Below are 20,229 nucleotides of genomic sequence, written 5' to 3' on the forward strand. Positions count from 1 at the left end.
CTTCTGAATTAAAAAAAAATCAAAAATAAAAAAAAATCCCTACAGTAGCACCTTAGAGACCAACTAAGTTTGTTCTTGGTATGTGATTTCGTGTGCAGTTTCCTTGCATATTCAGTAGGATAAGTGGATTGTAGAGGGTTCTTAATTCTAAGACCCTTAGGTATAATGTCCAGGTTCTTGCATTTAGTCAGAAAGAAGATGTCGGTCTGTACATGTGCAAGTTTCTTGGTGAGGTTGATGGACTTCCATTTCATGCAGCTCAATGTGGTGCCTTCCATAGTTCCAGTTACAGATAGGTAGCCATGTTGGTCTGCCATAGTCAAAAAAAAAAAAAAAAAATCATTCCAGTAGCACCTTAGAGACCAACTAAGTTTGTTCTTGGTATGAGCTTTCGTGTGCATGCACACTTCTTCAGATACACTGAAACAGAAGTCACCAGCCCCTTATATATAGTGAGGGAGTAACTTCTGAATTAGTTACTGAAGCTGCAGGAGGGTAGAGCTGCTATTGTGCCTTCGTTCTGCTTGTAGGCTTCTCATGGGCATCTGGTTGGCCACTGAGAACGGTGATGCTAGATTAGAATTGGCCAGATATCACAGAGATCGTTATGCTTCTTAAGTTCTAATGAGAGTATCCTTAATAAAATTAATGGACCTAAATTAGTCGTGTCCATTAATTTCAATGGGTTGTTGCTGACTAAATCCTTCTCAGAGTAGACCTATTAAAATTAATGTCTCTAAGGCAGTCAGTTAATTCCAAGTAGAATTAACGTTGGCTGCAACCCATAGCTGAGTGGTTCCAGTTGAGCCATGTCAGGTCCCATCTCCCTTTTTGACTTTTCTCAAAGAACACCCACCAGAATAAAAAGTTTTAGAAATGTGGCATAAAAAAGATGCCTTTGGGTATTTTTCACCCTAACATGAAGACTGCCCTGATTAACAGCTGGGTTTTATATTGCTAAATATAGTGAATCAATAATTGAATGTTCCTGCTTCCTAACATCTGCATTCCTAACATCAAATGTCTGCTATCTCTCTCCCCCCCCCCCGCCCCCATTTTAGGATTGGGGATTTTTCTCTCATGGGGCAACACAGCAACCTTTACATTTTGTTGATGTTATCTTCTTTACTTTCAGCATGAGTTGGTAATAAAAAATACTGTTGATTTCACACTCCATCATAGCAAGGAATAGCAAAATATTAATTGAGAGAAACATTATTACATTCATCATCATCATCATCATCATCATCATCATGTCTAGTTGAGATTCCTGCATTGAAGAGGGTTGTACTAGATGCATAGCTGTCAACTTTTCCCTTTTTTAAAGGGAAATTATCTTATTCCGAATAGGACTCCTCGCAAGAAAAGGGAAAAGTTGACAGCTATGACTAGATGACCCTCAGGGTCCCTTCCAACTCTACAATTCTATGCTTCTGTGATCCAAGCATCATCCTCCAAATTTGCTTTGAATGTTTGTAGCTCAGGTAGCTCTTCAAATCAAAACATGGATATCAAGCTGTTGTTAATGGGGACAAGCTTCTTATCTAATCTTATGTTGAATCGCTCCTGCAGAGTTTTCTCCACTTCGTCGTCAGTAAGGGTGGTGCTTTTCACCAGATCCATGTGGTCCTTGTAATTATATGTGGTTTCCGTTAATGTCCACCCAGTCAAAACCTGAAAGCCGCTGGTGGTCTGCAGGCTACAGATAGACTTCTTCACAAACAGGGAATCTGGAGCAGTTTGAAGATGCAGGTTCCTAGGCCGAAACTCTTCTATCGTCCGTGGCTGAAGGGTAAATGAGAAAACTTTCTTGCAGGTCATGTTTTCTGGAGTAACAGAGGAGGGGAATCTGTTGTCGGTACCTACTGTGCACTGCTTGCGTTTCATTTTGTCAAAATACCACACTCCATTGTCTTCAGTGAAGCGGAAGATGCCTGGTGTCTGAGGCTGATCTTTCCCAGACACCAGTTCCATTGGCTGCCACATTTGGTAGGCTATCCCAAAGCCGCCATCCACAATGTAGGCCTTGCCATCAATCACCACTTTCAGCAGGAGGTGATTAATGTCTTTCTCATAGGTGTCTTGAGGAGGGCTGTAAACATAGGCTCCTAAAAGGCTGGTATCGTAGCCCATTGTCTGAAAGACCCAGAATAAGAGGTGGTTGTTCTCCATGCACCAGCCACCACGGTTCCGTTTCACAATTTTGTCGTAGATTGATTCTAAGTCCAACTGAATGGTTTCACCGCAGTGAATGCTGAGGTTTTCAAACGGCACCGATCGGATGTGATGTTGAAAGACTTCTGTTAACGTTTCTAAGTCCAGGCATTCCTGGGGACCTTTGTAGGAAATTCTTGCAAAATACTCCTCAATATTCATGTTGATGAGTTTTTCCTTCTACTGTCCTGGAAATAGAGAGAGAGAGAGGAGAGAGAGAGAGAGAGAGAGAGAGAGAGAGAGAGAAATAATTAGATTATTCTACCTCCTTGCATGATCTCTGTTCTATTTTACAGTTGTTGGGAGTGATGATACTTTCAAGTGTACAAAGTGTTTGTATGTTTTATATAGCTGTAGTCATTCTAACTCTATAAGTCAGGGTTGGGGAACCTGTGGCCCTCCAGATATTGTTGGACTGCAGATCCCATCCCCTCTGGTCATTGGCCTTGCTGGCTGGCACAGATGCGAGTGGAGTCCCAACAACATGTAAAGTGTGTTCAAGTATTTGCCTGAACACATAAAAGCTGAATCAGGCACAGAATGACACACACAAGTCCTGTTCCCAAAATCCCCATGCACATCACCCCACTTACTGAGTCCCTGGTCTTCCCTGTGTTGGATCAGAAACAAAGGTAGCTGCCATATACTGCCATATACCATTGGTCCATCTAGCTCCATATATTGTCCACGCTGACTGCCAGTGGCTCTCCATTCTTATACATTCCATCTCTACCTGGCACCTTCTGTGTGCAAAACACTGAGCTATGGCCTTTCCACGCTCCACTTCACTTGAACACAAGCAGAACTCTCTGTGCAATTGAGGACTCTGATAAAGCAAGAACTTGCGTTGCATGGAGGAGTTTGCGTAATCATGCTCAAGCAAATGTGAGTGGAAGTCCCCTGCAGATCTTCCTCAGTGAACGCAGGGAAGTTTGAGGGATGGAGGGGAGGTGCAATGTGAACCCCTTATCCCCATTCACACTTTGAGGTTTTCCCTTTAGACTAGTAGTGGGAAACATGATTCAGCCAGTGGGCCACATCCTTAACCTCCTCCATGTCCTGTGGGCCAGCTTTGAAAGATAGGACCTCCCGCCTGTCAACCACTTGAAGACACAATGACTTCAGGGGACCCAATTTCCTTTGCTGCCCATGGTTTGATATCCATAGTGCCTGTGAATCCTGCTTTTAAGCCCAGTCGTGTGTCTATCTGCACCTCATCTATGATGTCCGGTGCATGACAGGCAGGTCTAACTTGACCCTTGGGCTCAGCTCAAGGTCTCCCACCATTCCTCTAGAGGACCACAGATTCCTCATCCCTCTTGTAAGGTAGGTCAGTATTATTACACCCCCATATTAAAGAAGGGAGGACTAAAGGGGGCTTGCCTTCATATAGCCAAATGATCTTATGGGAGAGATAATGTTTAAAGCAGCGACTCCCTGAGTCATATGCAGCTCAGTCTGCTAATCACTTTGCTAAACCCGTTATTAAGAGAACAATTGTGGTCCCCAGCTACCTGTAATCAGGTGAACACGACTGTTCAGGCTTATTTACAAAAAGCCCCCTGCCAATTGTCAAGCTGTAGTTTTAAATAGCAGAAAGCTTTAAGGGCAACTTTCCCCATTCCTTTGAGCATACTTCCGGAATGCAGACATAAATAAAAAGCACTGGTTCATAACTAATTTAACTTGCGTAGTACTTTGGCACAACAGTGTTGTTGTTACTTTTCTCCATCCACTGCAAGGTTCTTGGGTCACACACACCCACTCTCTGCCAATCGACCCTCCCCTCCCCTGAAAGAAGCATATTGAGCTGTGAATTCTTGTGTGGAAAGAATAGTTTGAAATTTCAATCTGTTTTGCTTTCTGTTATTTAAGCTTAGGATTTTTTTGATTTTTTAACAATCCAAGGTTATTTGCAAACTGAAAGCAGCCTATTCCTTGGTAATCATCACCAGAAAAGAGTGAATCTCTTGATTTCCAGTTTCTCATTGCCCCAATCTTATATTCAGCTCCACATTCCTTCATGTCTCTGGGTTGTTCTTGTTTTAAAGTGCCCATGAAAATCTGTCAGCATTTCAATGGGTACCTCTCCCAATATACACATTTCTGTATGCTATTTTCCTTAACAGACATATTTTTACATATTTTAGTTCATTTTTATCAGTCATTGCTGCTCTAGTATATGTGCATTTGAACACATTAGAAGTCTGCAAAAGAAAATTTGAACTATGTGTCATAATGACACCAGGACGACCACTAAACTATTGTGTCCAAAGACAGCAGCAGATGGAGGGGGTCAGTCCTCAATTTTCTACCAGATCGTTCTGATTTTGTAGATTGTTCCTGTTATTATCATGTGTGTTTTTGTACTGATTGATTATTATCATAGTTTTCTTAGTTTTAAGTGCTTCGAGCATGAAAATGGAAAGGTGGGATATGAAATAAAGAAGAAAGTATTTGGTTAGCGAACTCCATTGCAAAATTCAGAGCGCGTTTTGGGTTGTGTATTGTTTTGGAAAGGCTGAATTAGTTAGGTTTGCCTTCAGCTTAGAACTCAGTCAAATTTCTTATCACTGTGACACTCCCTTTCCAGCAATCCCGTTGAGGTTCTGATCTTCTGCCTTAGTAACTTTTGAGTCTCGGGGCTATCTATAGAGCTGCCATTACTAATAAGTCATGGAAAACCGCTTGGTCCCTGCCAGTGGTGCCATCGGGGCAGGACTTGGGAAAGAAGTCCAGGGTTCAGCAGAATGAGCAGGAGGACCTCACCCCTCAATCCCCACATTGCTAAGCTTACACTCAGACATGGGTATTATTGTGTTAGTTTTCCTGATTATAATGCTAGTTAAACTATGAGACCATTTTGTTAAACTGTGGAACTCACTCCCACAGGAAGCAGTGATGGCCACCAAACTAGATGGCTTAAAAAGATGATTAGACAAATTCATGGAGGGGAACACCTTCAATGGCTAGTAGCCATGATGGCTATGTTCTGCCTCCACAATTGGAGGCAGAAATCCTTCTGAATGCCAGTTGCTGGAAACCACAGGAGGGGAGGGTGCTCTTGTGCTTGGATCCTGCTTGCGGGCTTCCTATAGGCACCGGCCTGGCCACTGGGAGAACAGGATGGGCCAATGGCCTGATCCAGGAGGCTCTTCTTGAGTACTTAACACTAGCGATTCTATCCTAGATACTAAGGTTCCTTTGACAGCTGTTGTGTTACGGAACTGTAGCTTTCTGATTGATCTGTTGCGCTAGCATTTTAAATAACTGGAATGACTGTATCCCGGGATACTAGACCAGATTTCATCATGTGAAATTACAGCACAAAACTCTTGCAATTTTCCAGCTCTTGAAAGCAGTTTTTTCCCCCTCCTGGAAGTGAATAACATGGAAATGAGCACTCAACTTGCACTAGATTCCAGTACTTTTCCAGAAGTGGCTTTTATGTCATGTGGAGTATCATGTAAAATGTGGAAATTATCCAATAAGGGAATGTCAGGAAAAATGGAATAATTTGCCTGAACCCATTTTGAAGTAAGTGATGGAATACACATTGCCTTCTAAAAGGCACCCGGAACCAGGAAAGTTTCTCTAAATGGACTATACTGACCAGATGTTTGGAATCTGCGGCTAGATGGCTGTGTGCGAGCCGGTTGAAGTTAAATCCTTTGAAGACAGAGGTCCTCTGGCTGGGGTCGGGACGACAATTAGCACCAGCACCTTATGTCAGGAGTCTGGGCATAACCTTTGATGGCTCCCTCTCTATGGAAGCGCAGGCTGCAGCTACAGCAAAGGCAGTACTTTTCCACCTCCACCGTGCTAAGCAATTGGTCCCTTACCTTACCCGCCCTGATCTTGCTACTGTGATCCAAGCGACGGTAACCTCTAGACTCGATTATTGTTATTCACCCAGAAGCTGACTCAGAAACTCCAGCGGGTGCTGAATGCTGCGGCGAGGCTCCTTATGGGGTTCTCGCCACGGGACCACGATCACCCAGTGTTATACAGTGGTACCTCTGGTTGCGAACGGGATCCATTCCGGAGCCCTGTTCGTAACCTGAAAGGTCCACAACCTGAAGCGCCGTATCTACGCATGCGTGAAGCGTCGAACCCAGAAGTAACCCGTTCTGGTACTTCCGGGTTCGGCACGTTCATATCCCGTGACGAACGCAACCTGAAGCAAGCGCAACCAGACGTATGACTATACCAGCTGCACTGGCTCCAAGTGGAGTACAGGATCAGGTTTAAGGTGCTGGCTTTAACCTTTAAAGCCCTATATGGCTTAGGACCCTCGTACCTACGGACCGCCTCTCCTGGTATGCCCCGTGGAGTAGCTTACGGTCAGCAAAGAATAACACCTTCAAGGTCCCAGGCCTCAAGGGGGTTAGGCTGGCCTCAAGCAGGGCCAGGGCCTTTTCAGCCCTGGCCCCAACCTGGTGGAACACTCTGTCTCAAGAGACCAGGGCCCTGCGGGACTTGACATCTTTCCCCAGGGCCTGCAAGACAGAGCTGTTCCACCAGCCTTTTGGCCGGGGCCCAGTCTGACCCCTCCTCTTTTTATAAGACCCTGTTGTGGCTAAATTCTGCACTTTAGCTATTGAGAAGCGTAAATCTTTTTTTTTATTGAATAACACATTGTAAAGTTCCTTTGTGTAATTGTTTTATCTCTGGTGATGTTGCCGATTTCTCTCTGTTTGGATTTATGATTTTCTGTACTGCTGGCTTTTGCTGTAATAAAACTGACTGACTGATAAGACCCTGCATGCAAGTGGCCTCTCTAACTCTTCTCACTGGCTCATATAAGACCAACACAAATAGCTGGGCCTGGTGAGGACTTAATGTTCCCACATGGGTTGCCATCTGATTTTATTCTGATTTTAAGCTGTATTTTAATCGATTGTCTGTTTTTATGTTCTAATGTATTATAGACTTTGATGTTACCCGCCCTGAGCCCGGTCTTAGCTGGGGAGGGCGGGATACAAATAAAATCTATTATTATTATTATTGTTATTATTATTATTGTTATTATTATTCACTCTTCTTTTTAAAGAGTCTGCAGAAATCTAGTTCCTAGCAGCTTGATTATAACTCACTTGGCATGCACAATTGTTGACTCATATTGTTTCCTTGGTGTCTTAACAAAAGAAGCTGAATCATCCCTTCCAGCCCCTTTTTTGGTTTAGACTTATTTAAGAGACGCAATTCTAAATCAACATTGAACTGTTTCATCTCGTCCTTATGCAACAGGCAGCCATTTTTCCTGTGTCCATGCAAGTGTGTATGTGTGTGTTTAGAAAGAGTTTTTAAGAATGGTTTTTAACTGCTGATCCTGTCTCTTTTGTAATTGCCTTTTTATGGAATTGCAATTTAAAAATAAAATAAAATGGTGTCAGCTGCCCTGTGTGGTGCATTTACATGAAAAATGCTCTCTAATATTTTTTTTAAAAAAATGCACACACAAACACACACACACACACAGAGAGAGAGAGAGAGAGAGAGAGAGAGAGAGAGAGAGAGAGAGACCCCTCACCAGCAAAATTGTATTCACTAAGAGATTCCAGGGTTTGCTAAAGTCCCTTACCTTCTAGAGTGGCTTTCACTTGCACTGGGAGTACAGGAAGATCAAATTTCTCCCATCTCCGTGAACGATTTGCTAAAAAGGGGGAGGGGCATGCAAACCCCTCTGGCTCCTGTTTCACCAAAGCCAAAAGTTTCAGAAGTCGAATCTGTCCTAGAAATCCATACCAGCGTCCCTTTATTTCTCTCTTCTGAGTCAAAGAGGAAAAAGCCGAGGAGAGAGTGAGCTTTGCCGTTTCTAACTGCGTAAGCTGTTTTCTTATCTTCCGCTTTTCCACTGCCAAGAAAACATGTCCTACCCTGGATTTCCGGTTGGTAAAACCAGATGGAGTTGTTTTGATACACAGGAGTGGGTTAGTCTGGCTGCTGCAGTCATTTTTCTTTTGTACACCACCACCCAAACTGTTATGGGGGGGGGCATGTTCACTGAATGACATTGGACCAGGTCATAGAATCATTGAGTAGGGAGGGACTTCCAATGTCATCTAGTCTAGGGTTGCCATATTTCAAAAAGTGAAAATCCATACACAAAAGTTGTTGGGCAAAAACGACACTGCCAACATAGGTTGCCATGCATCTGGATTTTCACAGACATTTTGCAAATTTCCACCTGGACACTGCTTCCTACTACAGTATTCCGGGTATGTGCAGCAAATTCCGGACATATGGCAATTCTGATCTAGACTAACCTCCTGGCAATGTAGGAAACCCATTACTACAGAACAGCTGACAGCTGACCATTCAAGCTCTGTGTAAAAATCTCTTATCGGCAGGGAGGTCCCTACCTCTGAACTTTGCTTACCTAACAGGGTTGGGGTTAGAATAAAATCAGGCTGGGGTGAAACACATGTGCCACCTTGAGCTTCTTTGAGGAGTAGAGTAAAAAATGTAATGAGTAACAGCAGTAAATTGTAAAAACCCTTCACACAGAATGCTCCATAGCTCCTGATGGAAGAAGTGCTGTCCTCCCCATAGCTCTTGATGGGGGAAGTACCATTCACTCATGGCTCTGCCATGGCAGACCCTCCAAGTGCCCCTATTTTCCAGGGACTGTTCCAGTTTCTGATTTGATTTAATCCCAGAATGTCCCGCTTTTCTTTAGAACGTTCCTGTTTTCATCAGAGAAATGTTGGAGGGTATGTCATGGCTCTTGAAGGAGGAATTGCTGTATTTCCCCGTCTATAAGAATCCCCCATGTATAAGACACCCCCTATTTTTTTAGCCCAAAATTAAGAAATAAATATTTTAAACATCAAATGCTGAGGCAAGCTGTGTAATGGCGGCTGCTCCTCTCAGCCCGCCCTGGGTGCCATCACGGAGCTCCTTGCAGGGGAGGGGCGGGGTGCACTGCGGGGCCTCCAGAGTCTGCCTGCCCTCTCCCACTCAGCTGCCCTACAGCTGGGGGAGAGGCAGCGCAGAGCCTGCATGCGCCCAAGGGGCAGAGTGCAGTTCGCTCCTGGATGTTTGAGAGTGGAGCAGAAAAAATCAATTTAACTTCTACAGTTCCTGGCCATCAGGGAATGCTCTCTCTCATGCTCAGCTAACCAGCTCCGCAGCAGCTCCACCGCCGCTCCAGTTGGCCGAGGGGATCAAAGTCATCTCACCCCTCTGCGCCTTGCCCAGCAGAGAAACCGCACATCTTGCGCCCCTCCTGGGCAACCGCGCCGCCTGCCCGCGACTAACAAGCCTCCCCCGATCTCCTGCCCCCTTCCCCCTTCATTTTGACAGATCGGGGGAGGCAGCAAACCCCATGTTTCAGTAGAGTGCATTGTGCCTAGGGTTGCCACCAGTCCCTAGAAAAACGTGAGGGGTGGGAAGATAGAAAAACGTGAGTGGGTGGGGGGGATCGAAGAGTGCGGAAGAAGGGCTTTGCACCTTGCCCGGCAGAGAAACCATGTGCCTTGCACCCCTCCTGGGCAACGGCCACCTGCCCATGACTCCTGAGCCTCTCCCGATCTGTCAAAACGAAGAGGGAAGGGGGAAGGAGATCGGGGGAGGCTCGGGAGTCATGGTCGGGCGGCCCATGTTCCTTCTTTTCTTCTTCTTTTGAACGAATTCCAACTGAAGTGTATTTATGGTCCACATTCTACCATTCCCCCCCCCCCAGCTCTCCACAATACCGTTGTGTCCATTTGGGAGGGATTTCTCACTGTTTAATACGAACTTTTCGTTTTCTGTGTTGAAAGTGATTTCTGATCACCAGCACCACCTATTGGTGTGAGAAGGTCATTTAGGTTCTCCTCTCAAATGAGAAAATGGAAGAAATGAGGTGGTCATATGTAGGACTGTCAGCAAAGACCTTTTTTATCAATGCATTTTATACGTTTATTTCAAATACTTTTAACCTGCTCTTAATTAATTCAGACAGTATGTGGGACGGGTGGAATGCAGAACACAAAATGAGAACAACCCAACCAAATCAGAAAACGAGTGTGGTGGTCCTCCAGAGTGCTTCTCCACAAGCGGAGGAGGTGACTCAGCTGTTGGTACAGCTACGGTGCCACCAGCATGTGGCACAGTGGTGGTAAGTGTCCCACTGGTGGTGGCCTGTGCCCTGGCCAACTCTCCTGACAGATGATTTGGACTGGAGCCACAGTGTGGAAATAAAGGATGAGATTGCCCCTCCTCCATGCCTGAGGTCCTCAATGTGGTTCGCCCAGCCCCCACTCACACTACTCCAATGTTGTGAAATGTGATTTGGGGGGGGGGTAGACCTGTTGGATTGGGATATTGCCTGTTTGTGGGTGGTGGGAATATATATATATATATATATATATATATATATATATATATATATATATATATATATATATATATATATGCATGCCTGTGATCAGTGCTATTTTTCTAGAAAAAGATGTGTCAGAAATCACCACAAACTCTTCCCTTGTTATCTTATCACTTCCATTATCCCTCACCTTTGGCCATGCCTGTAGCAGGAGGTTGGATTTGATGACGCTTTGGGTCCCTCTCATCACTTCGATCCTCTGATCTGATTCTATGCTGGAGCTGATGGGAGTTGTAGTTCAGCAACAACTAGAGGGCCACAGATTTCCTATGCCTGCTTTACTAGGGAAATACTGCTTGCAGTTCAACAGCTTACCACACGGGGCAACATTACTTCTCTGAATTTTGCAGCTCCGAATTCTCTAGCCATTGAATGTGCACAAAAATGTATACACTAGGGAAGGGACTCCAGCTGTTGTTGAATTACAACTCCCATCATCCCTAGCTAGCAGGTAAAGGTAAAAGACCCCTGGACAGGTAAGTCCAGTCAAAGGCAACTATGGGGTGTGGTGCTCATCTTGCTTTTCAGGCTGAGGGAGCCTTACCTAGCTAGCAGGACCAGTGGTCAGGGATGATGTGAATTGTAGCCCCCAAAACAGCTGGAGAACCAAATTTGGAAAACCCTGCACTGGGATAAAAGTGTAGGTAGGTAGGTAGTTGGTAGGTGAAAACAACATACCAAAATGCATTATATTTGGGGAAATGCAAAAATTACTTTCAAATACATATTTCAGGAGAAATTTGCACTAATTTTCACGAAGATTATTTTACAAAAGAAGTTTGCAAAAATGATGTGGATATATGTATAACTAAATTTAACTTTGAGAAAGTGAGAAACAGAAAGGAACAGAAACTGACATTTGCCAAGTCTTAACGTCACTGCAATCCCATAGATCTGGTGTTTGGAACAATTTGCTCTCTGGATGTTGCTGAACTACAGCTGCAATCATCTCTGACAATTAGCTATGCCCACTGGTGCAGATGGGAGTTCAGTGACATCTGGAGAGCCAAACCTTTCTCATACCTTGTTGTGAAATAAATGACAACACCTAACAAAACACCATGAAACAAATAATGATTATATATATATATATATATATATATATATATATATATTCCGCCCATCTTGCTGGGTTTCCCCAGCCACTCTTGGCAGCTTACAGCACATATAAAAACACAACAAAGCATCAAACATTAAAAAACAAAATATCCTATATGAGCAACAAACAAACAAACAAACCAATAAATCAATAGAAACCAATAATAACAATACTAAACAGTTTACAGTTATACCCAAATTAAAATAACTGCCAACCCCAACTAAACATTTAACCAACATCAACCCAACAAAAACAAAACAGAAGAACCAAATTTAGAACCATTTAAAACGCTTTAAAACATTTTAGCCAGTTGCCCCAACCCAAGAGTGCATGCATGAGAAAGTAATGTGGGGGATTTCTAGATCTGAATAACGAATTACCTGACTTCCAGCTTTGATGATGTTGTGTCCTGATGGCACATGCTTTAGCAATCCTCTTGGTGCATATACCTTTCCCACCATGACAGAGGGAGGGACTGACAGCTAGCGGGCCACTGTGGGGCTGCCCTCCTTGCCTGAGGTGCGGCTGGATGGGCTACACCTATCGGAGATGTTTGTCCTGCTGATTTCATATCTCAACATTATACCCTTCCGACTCAGGAGACCTGGTACAGGGATGACTTGTTAGTGAGGGGATATCATTCCTTTATAGGGGAGGCCAGCATAGGGTTTGGGATCACCACTGTCGAAGGGCAAGGGAGGTATGGCGGTGGGGGTAGACACTACAGGCGAAGGGTTTTGAGATGCAGTGATGCTCAAACCCCTTCCAATCTACGCCCCATTCCGAGGGACGTGAGTAGAGTGAGCAGGGATTACCCACCTCCGTCACCGGTGTTGTGCAGTGCCAGGTCTATAGTCAATAAAACCGCCATCCTGCGAGACTTTTTTTTTTATCTTCATGGAGGTTGACCAGGCTTGTGTGACGGAGACCTGGGTGCGTGAAGGCGAAGTTGTCGACCTGCATGAGATAGCACCCCAGGTTTCTCCATCACACAAGTCTGGTCAACGTTGTTAATCTGGGAGGATTGCTCTTTCAGGGCTCTGCCAGCACCATTGATCTCCGGCATTGAATGTGTTGGCCTAGTGTGGGGCACCAAGGAGAGCTTGGCTGTCTGTCTGGTGTACCAACCACCTAGCGCACCAGCAGCCACCCTGTCAGGCCTGCTGGAGGTGGTGGCAGGTTGGGCCTTGGAGCTTCCTAACCTACTGGTTTTGGGGAACTTCAACGTCCATGCTGATGCCACCCCCTCCTCACAGGCTCCAGACCTGGTGTCTTCCATGGTGACATTAGGGCTCTCCCAGTTTGTTTTTGGTCCCACACATCAAGCAGGCCACATGCTGGATTTGATCTCTGGTGCGGGTATAGATGTGATCATGTCCTCCCTTGTGGAAGTGCCATGATCCGATTACTATGCTCTGATAGCCAGGATTGACTTCCCGCTCCCCCTCGCTTGGGTGGTGAGCCTATTTGGGCTAGCCCGCGGAGGCTGATGGATCCTGATGGATTTCGTCAGGCCTTGCGGGACCTTGCTCTCCCTGGTGGCTCACTAGATGAGCTTGTCGAGAACTGGAATAACCAGCTCTTGGCGGCCATCGATGAGATCGCACCTAAGTGCCATCTGTGACCCTGCCCAAACCGGGCCCCTTGGTTTACTGAGGAGCTCCAGAAAATGAAGCGGGACCTCAGACTGTGAATTTGTACAGTTGATTTTATAGCCATTCGAGTTAGTGACTATCACTGGCTCCTGTGGAAGCAAGTCCCACAGTTTAAATATGAGTTGCATTAAGAGGTCTTTTCTTTCATTTGTCCTAAATTTTCTGACATTCATCTTCTTTGGATGTCCATGAGTTCTCGTGTTATGATGGTAGGAGGAAATCTTTTCTCGGAACACTTTCTCCACCATTCAGGCAGGGGAAGATTCCCAAGACATAGGCTTTAAAATTAAGTTATGGTTTTGCGCCTCAGATCAGGTCCGTGCAAGGAGTGGGGGCAGCTGGGTATACCTGCCCCAGGCTTTGGTGGGCTAAGCTGGTTGGGGTCCCGGCCAGGCACTGGCTGCTTCTTTGATTGAGTCTATAACTTTATTCTAACACGACTTTCCCCCCATGCTTCAGACTAGCCTGCGTCATATTCTGCAGTTTTGGCTGTAGCTCAACAGCACAGAGATTTCTCTCGGATGCTACAAGTGAAACATTAATGACCACCAGATGTCACCATCATTTCATGTGTGCTGTTTAGGAAGCTGCCTGCCTTCAATTCTCCAGCAGAGAATTATGCTCCGGTTATGGAAGACTGCTTGAACAGAACGTTATTCCACAAGTGCATACCTTTTAATGGTAGTATGAAAGTGGCCAGCCCCTTGATTTTCTTAAAAGGCTAGATCTTTGTGCTGGAGGGAAATACATACCAAACCTTTCAACATCAGGACCAAATGTTAGAATTCTACATAGTTAGATATTTGCATCAGCCAGCGGGAAATTGCATGAGATCACAGCAGCCATTTCAGCCACTGTCCTCTCGCAAGAAAAAACCCAAAACATGTCCCATTTTTTTTCCAGGGCAGTTGACAGGTATGCCATACACTCCTGTCTGGTGTGATGTATGCATTATCAATGCAACATGAAGCTCACAGGGTGACCTTGGGTAAGTCACTGTCTCTCAGCCTAACCTACCTCATAAGATTGTTGTGGGGATAAATTGGGTGGGGAGGAGAAATATGTATGCCACCTTCAGTCCCTTGGGGATTAAATATAATAAATAAATAAGTATCTGGAACACATCCCTTTTGGAGAAACAGCTATCATATGACGCAGGAGGCCAGGTCCTGGAGAGTGACTCAGGGGTGTGTCCTGGCTGAAGGAGCCAATTATGAACTCTGTGCAGGCTTCCAGGGCTCATTAAGAATAAAGTTGGATTTACCATTAACTCTGGTGAATTCATACATGAATTGGAGAGAACCAGCATAGCTGACAAAGAAGTGTAGTGTCATCTGGGTACAATATGTGGCCAAGTTAGAGGAATGATAGAGCGGAGACAATTTTAAAAAGTGAGGTCCATGTAGAACAACTTTTAGTCAGCCTTTTTTGAGGTAAACAGCACAAGCAGAAGGTAGAATGTGTGTCTTTGTAGAACCTACTTGTCAATGAACATGCTGGAAAGATTTGTCACGTTACGTCACTGGAACCACCCTTAAGACAAATGACTGTGTGTGTCTAGTGCTCTTTGTTCTCTGTGCAAAGTAATTTTATAGTTGTAGTTTTCTTTTATTGGCTCACTGGAGATTTACAGGCCACATTCTAAACAGTTTGCACAGCGTCGGAGCAGCTTGCAAGATAACATGAAACTAATAAACAGTGCAATAAAAGCAAAACATAATCCAACATAATTAATCTTAAGCAATATTATGTTGCTCCTACTTTTTAGGAGGGCCAAAGCATGGTGATTTCTTGAAGGCCACACACTTTCCATACATTTCACGCCAAATCATTTTTTGTTGCAAAGCAGATCTTTACCTTTCATAACCACTTAAGAACATAAGGCCCTTCTAGTCCAAAAGCCCTTGTGGTCTTCTGTTCTCACAGAGGCCAACATCCAGCTTCATTGGAGGTCCCTGTATTCTAGTGCATTGTTTCATACGCCTCTATCAAGTGCACCTTACCCCACACTTGGCAGGCAGAAATCAACAGCATGTCATGCCATGTTATGATTGAAACATACATGAGGGAGGATGGCTCAATAGCATTTTTGTTTTGTACACTACCACCAAAACTGTTATGGGGGGGGGCATGTTCACTGAGTGACATTGGACCAGGTCATAGAATCATTGATTAGGGAGCGACTTCCAGTGTCCTCTTGGCTAGGGTTGGTCACTGTGAGAACAGGGTGCTAGACTAGATAGACCAATGGCCTATTACAGCAGCCTCTTATATTCTTATGTTCCTACTATTTGGAATTCTATGCCCATTAATATTAGGCAGCGGACTTTGCCCTTGGAGAAGAAAATCAGCTGGCAGAATGCCAGGCAATTTTCATAGAAAGAACAGAGAACTCACGTTGTTCAACAGCAACAACAAAAACATGCTTTAATGGGGACCAAGAAATATTGTAAATAAACCTTGTAATTGTTGCTGTGAATGTTCTCTCCCAACCTTACCTGGGCCTTTGATCTGATCCAGGAGGGTCTCTTCTTATGTTCTTATAGGATGTGCTTCCATTTCTATTCTATCCTTGTTGCCATTTCCAGCTTCTTATTCACACACTTCCTTCACCAGTCTTGCTACAGATAATGCCTGGGTGTATGTTAACATGAACTTGTCACATTCTCTTTGACTTTCCATTCTCAGTGATGCTATGGTTGCTCATATCTTCTCCTTGGCCAGTAGGAAGGACTGTCACTCAGTAGGAGAGCATCTACTTTGCAAGCAGAAGGTCCCAGATTCGATCCCTGGCATCTCCAGGTAGAAACAGGAGAGAACTCTTTCTGAAACCCAGGAGAACTGCTGCCAGTCATTGTAGACAGTATTGAGCTACTTGACCAATGGGCCAAAACTCAGTATAAAGCAGCTTCCTACATTTGTGAGAATATGGATAGTTCAGTGACCATATGTTAGGAGTATGCCGCTCTCCATACTTCTCCATTTGACCCCCAGGATCTCAGTTTCTTGTCTTTCCATTGTTAAGTTCAGTTTGCCACATTTCTGCATCAGTTTGCATTTTTTTTAATTCAAAAATTATTTTAATTCAGTGAATACACATCTTTAAAAAGAAAAAGAAGGAAGGAAGGAAGGAAGATAATAGATAGATATAGATAGATAGATAGATAGATAGATAGATAGATAGATAGATAGATAGACAGACAGATAGGACATGGGAAATATACAAGAAGAAATTAGAATAAATATAGATTTTTACAATAGAAAAACCAGTGAAAGAGCACTAACATCTCATTATAAGGGGGGGGGGAATAAGTGGGCAAAGTAAGTCATAAATAGGGAAAAACCCACCTTGGCAAAGTGCTTCTTAAAACTACTTCCAAATGATATCATACTTTGTGGGGCTTATATTGAGACGGGGCAATTACCGGTATTAAGATACATAATAAAGGTCCACCAATTACCCGCACAATCCTCAAGCTCTGAAGTTCACCATAGCCCAGGATGAGTAAGTCTTTCCATGACTGCGCTAGACACAGCCTTTTTGAGCCAATTATCGACTGTAAAATTTAAACCACCTTACCATCCCTGAGCTATAGCAAGGCAAGCAGCCACCCAAATATAAAAGAGAAGTGTTTCTGATGTAACTGAAGTTTTTGGCTTTAGATATGGAAAGGAGACACGGGGCTGGATCTGGCTGGACTAAGTTACCAACAGCGGTGCTCATTTCCCCCATAACTGCAGCCCAGAAGGTCTGGACCAAAGAACATGTCCACCTTATCCTCTGATTTACATGCTGGGTGATAGGGCAGGGGAAAATATGAGGAGGCTAATGGCAATTTGTTTTTGAAACCACGTAGACCAGGTTGTTAAAGCACTACTACATGCCACCCCAATCTCTGAGCAGTGAAAGAATTCACGGGTTCCAGGGGCTTACTCAGGTTCAGTTTCCTTGGAATGAGGATCAGCAGACTGTGGTGTCTTTAGGATATATGGTTTTATTTGCACATATATACAACCTGTGTATAAGATGGAGGGGCTCACAGCATTAAAACCCCAACATATCTTGCTTCTCCATTAGTCATGGCTTTGGATCCAGCACAGAGCAAGCATGCTTCTATGTATCCAGATTCCAGCCTGGCTGCTCATGGGCTCCTTCATGCAACCAACCAGGTATGCGCGCACACACACACTAACCATCCATGGACCTTGGAGTATGCGGAGGTAACTTCTGAAAGGGGCTTTTGAGAGTTTGCTTCCTTGTTTGTGCTCCTGGTGACGCGTTTTCTCCTTGCCTGAATGATTCATATCTTTGATCTCCCCATGGCCTGGTTCCATGACCTGTTCATCCTGTTATATGGTATGCTAACCCCTCCAAGCCAGCCTTTTTAGAGAATGTTGTATAATATTTACACAAAGCACAGTTACTTCTCAAGAAGAGACACCATTGCACAGGTTACAATATGTTTAATAGGTGTAGTGGAAAAGAGAAGTAACCTGGGTCACACCCCCAGCTTTCATTTTATAATGGCCACTCATTCTTTAACTGGCCCAATGCTTAATCTTATCATTGGTCTTCATGATTAATTGACTTTCCCATCTATAAAAGTTCAAAAGCCACAAATCCTGTTCCTAAAACAATCCTGCACGAGTAATTCTTTGAATTTCTCTAAGCTTTCCAACACTTACAACAACATTCTTCTCGAACCTTTGTACACAAAAGACTAAGAATACACTTCCCCATGCATTGACAGTGGAAAATGTGTCTAAGCCATAAACATCCCTAATCCTTTAAGAAATGGGTGTCAAATCATTCTCTAGTTCCTTTGATGATGGCTTGATAGAAACAAGTCTCTCCCATTCTGCCTTGTATTTATTTTAATAACTGCCAAATGGAATAAGAAACAAGAACCCTCTTGTTTTATGATCAATATCATAGTAACTGAGGATAGATTTCTCACTCACCTCGGGATGGGTGCCAGTTCACAGAAAAACAGTGCCAAGGAATAGGGATATTTGCCAACTGTGTCTGAAGATGAAAGAATGAAGTTGTTCTTGTACAGTTAAATGTATCTGTCAAAGTTGGCCCAGGGTGGGGATGGAGGGTTAAGGATTGGACACACTGGCCAGATGCAGTTCCTCACCTCTGCTGTACTGGTATACACTGAAGTAAGTCACATTAGGGCTGCCCACTTGCTATGGGAAGGGACAGAGGAAGGGGGGGCGGTGGGGGCGGTTCAACCCGAGTGTCACCACTGAGGGGGGTGACAAAATGCCTGGGTGCAGCTAGCCTACAGTGTGCCTGAGCTGCGTGTCTCTCCTGGGAGTGACGCGGTGGCTTGGGCACCCGCAGGCTCCGTGCTGCCCCAAATGGTCCGCACTCTGCCTCCCCCTCAGCTGTGGGGCAACTGAGTGAGAGGAGGCAGGTAGACTCCTTGGAGGCCCATAGAGCATCCTGCCCTGGCTCGCTCCACCCCCGAGGGCAGCTGGCCCCACCCCTGGGCGCAGGGCATGCACTCCGCCCCAGGCACCCGATTGGCTTGCTCCACCGCTGGATATGGGCTAGCTTAGGGGGTGCAGAACAGACTGGCTTGGGGTTTAGAAGAATGTGGGGCTGCTGCTGCTGACCTGCCCCGCTCCTTCCCAGTAGCTATGACCTGAGGCAGCTTCCTCATTGTGCCTAATCTAAGGGATGGCCCCAGAATCAGTCAAACATGGTGTCCATTGCCAGAAGTGAACAGGTGTTAACTAGCTGAAGTAAACCGCACCCTGGTGCATCCCTGATTAAATTGTGTCTGGTTGAACTTTAGCTCAATTCACATACCGAGTTAAAGTTTAATCATTTGCCATTTGTCAAGGGTGGCTATTAATGCCATATTTTATCAATTCCTTGGCCTGTGAGCTGAGCTCTCCCAAATGCTGAGGCAATTAGCAGAGAGCATAAATTAGTTCGGATATTTCATGGTACACCGCCACATTTCCATCACGTCAGCAAACACAAGACTGTGTGTGTTTATGTGTGTTTCTGGTAGAATCAGCATTGGATCCAAGGAATACGAGGAAATGGTGTCGCTGGCAAAAGGGATTTATGCAAGGCTGAGAGATGTTTGCACATCTCTAACAGAGAGGTGTTACCCTGTCAGACTCATGGGCAACCCTCTAAGGGCCACACTATATAACAGTGGTAAGGCGTTGGATACCTGAAGGAAGGTTAGCAGCCCACTCTTCTCAATTAAGCAAGATATTACATGCAAATATGTGTTTAAAATCCCTATGGACACTTTCTTGGAAAAAGGGCTCTGGGGAGTGAGGTATTCCCAGCAGAGAAGCAGTGTGGGGAGTAGAGCATTTAACACTCACCCCCTCCCCGCTTCTGTTGCAGGCTGAAGCTGAGGCATGATCCCTTGTATAAATCCCAGTTAGTTAAGTCCAGCCAGGAAGAGGATTCTAATCTGTGCCTGACCTTCCACATGCCCTGCCTTTGCAAAACTACTCTTCCTTAGTGTCTCCCACAGGATGTCCTTCTCAGTCCTGCAAATCCACCAGAGGAATGCAATATATGCTCCAATGGCCCCTGTAAATCACAGCACAGCCAGAACAGGTCAGCAGAAAGGGGGGGGGGAAGGGGGGTGCCTAATGGAAATAAACTGCCTGTTGAGGTTTTTATCAGGAACTCTGTGTTGACTGTTGACTGTACTAAAAGCACACAGGATTCATTAGCACATATTCGCATTTTGAAGCTTTTCCCTTCTCTCCCCCTCCTCCTCCCCTCCCCCCTCCTCTCTCTAACATACCCCACTTCCTCCATGGCAAGCCTCAGAAACCTCTTGCTCTTCTATTACCTGGCTGGAGGACCACTTCAAGGCATTTGGCGGCCTTGGGAAAAGTTGGCTCTC

General features: G+C 44.8%; 1 protein-coding gene across 1 annotated transcript; it reads right to left on the minus strand.

The window, feature by feature from the left end:
* Nucleotides 1-1,385: 1,385 nt before the first annotated feature.
* LOC117050897 (arylamine N-acetyltransferase, pineal gland isozyme NAT-3-like) lies at nt 1,386-8,160 on the minus strand. The gene is made up of 2 exons (XM_033156832.1): nt 7,799-8,160; nt 1,386-2,402 (listed from the first exon to the last, which is right to left on the minus strand). Exon 2 carries the CDS (start codon nt 2,374-2,376, stop codon nt 1,498-1,500), a length of 879 nt encoding a protein of 292 aa, XP_033012723.1. The 5' UTR covers nt 2,377-2,402; nt 7,799-8,160; the 3' UTR covers nt 1,386-1,497.
* Between the last annotated feature and the right edge of the window lie 12,069 nt (nt 8,161-20,229).

The sequence above is a fragment of the Lacerta agilis genome, chromosome 8 (assembly GCF_009819535.1).
Source record: "Lacerta agilis isolate rLacAgi1 chromosome 8, rLacAgi1.pri, whole genome shotgun sequence".
NCBI classification, from domain to species: domain Eukaryota; kingdom Metazoa; phylum Chordata; class Lepidosauria; order Squamata; family Lacertidae; genus Lacerta; species Lacerta agilis.